General features: G+C 43.4%; 1 protein-coding gene across 1 annotated transcript; it reads right to left on the bottom strand.

Moving 5' to 3' along the window:
* On the bottom strand, positions 1-3,042 carry LOC120712526 (probable E3 ubiquitin-protein ligase ARI8). The gene is made up of 3 exons (XM_039998327.1): positions 2,301-3,042; positions 2,122-2,199; positions 1-314 (listed from the first exon to the last, which is right to left on the bottom strand). Exons 1-2 carry the CDS (start codon positions 2,987-2,989, stop codon positions 2,127-2,129), a joined length of 762 nt encoding a protein of 253 aa, XP_039854261.1. The 5' UTR covers positions 2,990-3,042; the 3' UTR covers positions 1-314; positions 2,122-2,126.
* Between the last annotated feature and the right edge of the window lie 2,958 nt (positions 3,043-6,000).

Below are 6,000 nucleotides of genomic sequence, written 5' to 3'. Positions count from 1 at the left end.
TAGTTTTGTCAACGTAATTCCCCATATTTGTAATGCATTGCAAATTTCAAGCACTGTCAAGCTTAGCTTAAATTAAAGAAAGACGCCTGGCACCCATATAGTTGCAATGAAGGTTCATTAAGACCAACCACATACAGAAGAACCTTCCAACATTCTCTAGAGGAGGCCATCAGACTCTTCATGGTTCACATGAGAGTTCAGAGAAACCCTACTGACAGTAACATTCGTACCTACTTCATTCTGAAACCGCCGTCATGCATTCAGCTCCCAGTGCTTGCCGGAGCGGCAGAGCCACAGCAGAAGTGAAGCCAGACCTGCAGTTGAATCAATCGTCTCCTATCAACTATAATGTACAACAAAATACTAGTGCTACATTTGTTAATTCTCTGCATTGTAAGCTTACTCCTTATGCTTAAATATAAAAGCAGTATTGCACAAAACATATAGGGCACCAGTAGACAGTAGCGTGTGAAAAGCAGGGATCTTAAGGATAAGTTGGCATTATCAAAGTGGACCGTATGCATAACAAGCACCAGCTTTAAATGAAATACACATGACTAGCCTAAATAAAGTTTGAGAGCCGTTGTCAAGGAATAAACACATGAGACCATAGCAGGGATGTTTGCCCGTGTTACCATAGGAAGGCCTGCTGTCACCATGGTGGGGCCACATGTGGCCATGGGGAGATTTTTTTAGTGGGACCCATCTTAAAGCCTAGTCTTCATCTCAAACATAACAAAAGCAAGCCTCAGAGCATGTGGGACCAACATCAAGATTCATGAAGATCTTATACATTTCTAATGTCCAAGCAAGATATTAACCCTTCTCATTACACTATTTTCCTCAAGTGACAACTAACTTATTGGGGGTGTAATGGGCTAATGGCATGGTGCCATGTGGTCAATCACAATATACAGAAAGCAGCAATGGGGCATTATCACTAGCTACTTTTGTAAACGAGGTGGAAGTGCTAGAAGAAGACAACTGAAATGGGTAGAAATGTTTTTTGTATTTTTTCCATTTCCAAACTTTGCAATGTGACGGTGCACAAGACTAGCACCTGAAAGGAAACATAGCAACGTGAAAGGAAACAGACACAATATTATATGCACAGGAGCATATTTCCCAAATTCTCAGCTTAAAAGAATAAAGGAATAAAGAGTGAATTTGTAGTAAATCCGAGAATGAAGTAATGAAAATAAGGACTACCATGATAGAGCAATTAGCACCAGATGTTCTGAAAATCACCACTAAACAAACGAACAATTCTACACAAATTTCTGTCAAATTTATCTGTCAAGCACTAAGTCTCAAATTCAGTAAGGATAACAGAAACGAGGATATGGCTGACAATAAGGTACCAAAAGAGAAGTACAAAACAACAAGCCTCTGTAGCTCATCAGTAGTTCTATGCAAGACTAATTTACACAAAATTTGAATAGCGTCAGTAATTCAGTTTAAGCTGTTTGACTCAAAGAAGACCAAGTTTATGCATAAAGTTGTTTGTGTACAGCACAAGTTACCTTTCCCAACAAAGGCAATGCTCATACAAACCCACCGACTAACTGAACACTACTGCTTAGTCCAATATAGAACCAAATACTGAAAACAGGCCCACACCAACAAGGCAACAAGTAGACATATATCAAACAGTTAAACACCCTAGGCCCACAGTAAAAGTCATGCAGCAGTGACATAGCACTACACCCCAACTCTAGTTCTCTGTTTCCAGTTCAAAAAACAGAAAACAAAAATACGATCTCTGAAATGGAAATGTTCCCATCACACAGCACAGGCACAAAGCACCAAAAAAGAAGAATTTTCGTGTCTCAATAATTTCTCATTGCATTACTGAACAAGAATAGCTATTTGAATTAGCATGCGATGATTTTGTTCAGATAATTTGATTACACACGTAACATGTCACAGAATTGTAAGTGCTACATACTTAGCCGAAATCAGAGCAAGGCATACTAAGCAATAACTGCACATTACTACTCAATTAAGGTCAAACAAAATCCAGATGGACAGCATCCTCTAGATCAGAGCAAGAGACAAAGTACACGATTCAAGGTTCTAATGGAAAACCAGATAAAGTACACTAAGTAGCATGATCCCAACCTGTTTCATGCCCCAGGACAGTCGTCATGTATCAGTGCCCATGGCTTACAGCATCCATAGCAGAATTCAAACCCACACCTGCACAATTGAATCAAGGTGATCGAAGTTGCAACAACGACAATCAGTTTGGTTTGGTTTTTCGCACTGCGAAAAAAGAGGCATTTTCATTTTCTTTTTACCTGCAGGTAATGTGCAGGCATCCGCTGGATTTCTCGACGTAGAACCTGCAGCGCGGGCAGCGCTTCCAGTTGCCCTCGCGGGCGGCCTCCACGAGCAGCAGGTCCTCCCTTGCGCGCTCCCCCTCGCCGAGGCGCGCGAACTCCTCGCAGGACACGCCGGCGTGCCACGGCACCCCGCACCGCGCGCAGAAGAGCCGGCGGCAGCCCTGGCACTCGGACTGGGTGACGCACTCCTCTCCGCCGCCGCCGCCGCCGTCGTCCGCCACCATCATCTCGGAGCAGTCCGGGAACGGGCAGTAGGTGCGGCGCGCGCCGAGGAAGAGCGACTCGCAGAGCGCGCGGCACCACCGCTCGAAGAGCTCGGGCGGGAGCGCCGCGCGGCAGAGCTCCGGGTCGAGCGCGGCCGCGCAGGACGCGTCGGGGCACCGCACCACGGCACCCCCGCCGCCACCCGACTCGAGCTTGGCGCGGACGTGTCCGGACAGGCACGCGCGGCAGAAGGCGTGCGCGCAGGCGGCGCCCCCGCGGTGCGCCGCGGCGGGCGCCATGGGCTCCATGCAGATGCTGCAGGGGTGGTACTGCGGCTGCGGCTGCGGCTGCGCTCCCTCGGCTCCCGCCATTCCGCCCGTGGGAGGCGGAGGGTCGCCGCGCCGCTTTCTTTTCCGCAGGTAATAACCGGAGGAGCTCATCGCCGCCTCCGCGACGCGGATCAGATGCGGCCAAGCGGTTTGGGATCTCTAGGGTTCTTGCCTGTTGGGATTTCTAGCGGGGCATTCCGGTCTTTCCCCTGGTGACGACTTCCATTCAATGGGAAGGATCGAGGAGTGCAATAGGCCTGCTGCTGGTTCCCAAAGTATATCTCCTTTTTTTTCTACTTAAAAAAGTATATCTCCTTTTTACTTTTCTTTGGAAAAAAAATCCGTGTTTTCCATTTAACTGATCCTCGCGCTAATCCGCCTCTGGTGCGTAACCGTCGGCCCAGCACGATCGGCGTTCCTGCGACATGCCGCGCCTCGCCTTCTTGTCGCTCCCTTCCGCCACGATCCCAGTTGACGCCACGAGCCGGACCATCCTCCCAGTCGTGGTTCTCTCTTGGACCTTCCTCGCGACACAACGGCCCTCGCGAGAATCCAGTCTCGATATAGATTATGGATATAGATATTTAAAAAAACTGGATACTAGAAATATGGGGTACATTAATCTTTGGTCTAGATATTCGGATCCCTACATTATAGCAGGTGGGGGAGTTCAGTCCATTTAAGCAACTTCGTCATAGTCCCCAAACAAGACCCTTATTACTCAAAATACTCGGTCCTGCCCACAAAGACTGTTTCAATAAGAAAATTACAGATACAATATTAGTAGTGAGAAATGATCTTGGTGCCCTAATTAACCTAATTAATTATAGCCGCTGTTGTTGAAATATTGTTTATTACAGATACAATATTGTTTATTGTTCCCAAGATCCTTAATTAATGCAAATACATTGGAAATAGAAAAATAGCGTCTACATTTGACCACTTGTCTTATTCAAAAAATTATGGAAACATAGTCAAATTTAAGTTACTACTAAATATGCCCGTGCGTTGCTACGGGAAGCCATATACATATATTGATTAGCATATAAAAAATGTATATATTACGTACCAAATATAATTTATAATAATAACATAATGTGTTGATTTTTCTATTTTACTTGTCAAATGCTAATTCTAAACGGTCTCGGATCCTTAACTCAACATAAGATCATCTGGATTCTGATTAGTACTTCTATTGATGGAACAATGAATAATTGTTTGCTTTAGTAGTATTAGAGATTCTTGAAGAACTTGTATTAATAAAGAAAACTACAACAAAAGAAGTGTTATTTTGCACAAATTTTTAAATAAAAAGAGTGGTCAAACTTGAGGTAAAAAAAGTTAAACAAATTATAATTTGAAATGGACAGAGTATTTCTTATTAATAATTGTTTTGAAAAACAATTATATTAAAAATAATTGAATTGAATCGAACACATACTAAAAATTTAAAAAATATTTATTAATTTCATAGCAATCCAATTGAATCTAATCTAATCTAACAAACGAATTGATACCACCGCTTAGAGTTATGAAAAAACAGTTAGTAACACAAATAAATAAGAACCAATTGAATAATAAAAAATTATATCACAATTTGATCGGGTAAGAGTGGAGGCCAAGCAGAGGAAGGATAAAATCATAAAACTACCCATATTTTCAATCTAGCACCCAGGCCAGCGTATAATTATTTAAAAATGATTGGATTGCATCAAACTACTGCTAAAAAGCTTCATTTGTTGTGCGATAGAATAACCAAAGGGAGTTTACATGAGTATTTGGAGCCAATCAAATCCATCCACGTAGGCATTATTTTCTGATTTTCCCTATTTTTCTTGTCAATACAGTAGAGACCATACCAATTTCTTCAGTCATTACCATAAAAACCAAGCCTCTAGGATTACATAAAAAGATCGCATGGAATACAACTTGTACACGCATATAACTAGTTAGGAATACCCATTTCTGTGATATTTGTGTTGGCCATAGGAGTTTTGCTGTTGGTGCGAATGTTCCTTGTATACGAATAATGGAATGAAGCCGGTCATGAGAATCATTTTCCCCAATCTGCACACCAGTAAATAATATGAGAACAATTTCTAGTCCCATATTCAATTGGGGTGTAGTGTGTTTTAACAAACCATGTACATACACGTCAACTTGACAAACGAATGTCCTGATTGCTTCTACACCTTCCTTCGATGATAGTTTTCCCTTTTCCTTGCATCAAGTTCTGCCTTCTTATCTAATGGCATCTTTGCATAGCGATCTCTATCTTTGTGTCGCCTTATGTTTCTTAGTTCATCATCTGCGGAAGAGTTCATAGGTACATTTTGATTAGAAATTTGCAAACAGAATGTTGTGGCACTCACCGTCTTCATGAACTCCTACAACCCTTTTATATTAGAACGAACACCCTATCTGGGTAGGGTCGTTATATCTCCAAGGTGGAAGACGTTGATCCATCAGGGCCAGCGGCGAGCCATGGTCGTGCTATAAGTGATCGCGACCAGTGGCATCGCCGTGGTCACGTCCGGTGTCTTGGTCGCACGCCGTGGTCGCGTCAAACGCCTTGGATGCCATGGAAGTCCTAGATCGCCGTGGTCAAGTTTGGTGCCATGGCCGCGTCAAAATTCATCAATACCCAACATGAAGCACAAACAACAAAACAAGACCAGAAAATTCCCCAGCTGAGGGAGAAAGAAAGAAGACATGACTCCGCGATCGTCTTTTGGGTGCACTACACACACCCGAATTAAACCAAACAAGCAATCCGACTTACACTACGGGGTTGAGAGATGAGGGTTCAGAGTTTGGGGAACCGGCACGCTTCGATACAGCCGGTGGCAAGGATGACGATGTCTAGGGCCACAGGTGCTGCTGACTAGGACAGGGCACTGGTGGCGAGGATGGCGTGTACAAGTCGAGGTAGAAGTGCAAATGTTAATGTTAATGCCCATGCATTTGCTACCGACTTGCACATGCACCCTTCTCATTTCAATGGAACTATCAACTTTGGTTGATAATAGTGCTAACAGATAGTAACATAACAGAATGTACTTTTTTTTTGAGAGACAACATCACATAATGCAGTTACATGTTCAGCTTCAGAAATATTCTCC

The sequence above is a fragment of the Panicum virgatum genome, chromosome 6K, assembly GCF_016808335.1.
Source record: "Panicum virgatum strain AP13 chromosome 6K, P.virgatum_v5, whole genome shotgun sequence".
Lineage (NCBI taxonomy): Eukaryota > Viridiplantae > Streptophyta > Magnoliopsida > Poales > Poaceae > Panicum > Panicum virgatum.
This window is presented reverse-complemented; position numbering and strand designations above follow the sequence as displayed.

Coding starts and splice junctions, on each gene's coding strand:
- LOC120712526 (XM_039998327.1), bottom strand. CDS start 2,989: ATGAGCTCCTCCGGTTATTACCTGCGGAAAAGAAAGCGGCGCGGCGAC. Junction 2,200..2,300: donor TGCCTGCACATTACCTGCAG/GTAAAAAGAAAA, acceptor TCAATTGTGCAG/GTGTGGGTTTGAATTCTGCT.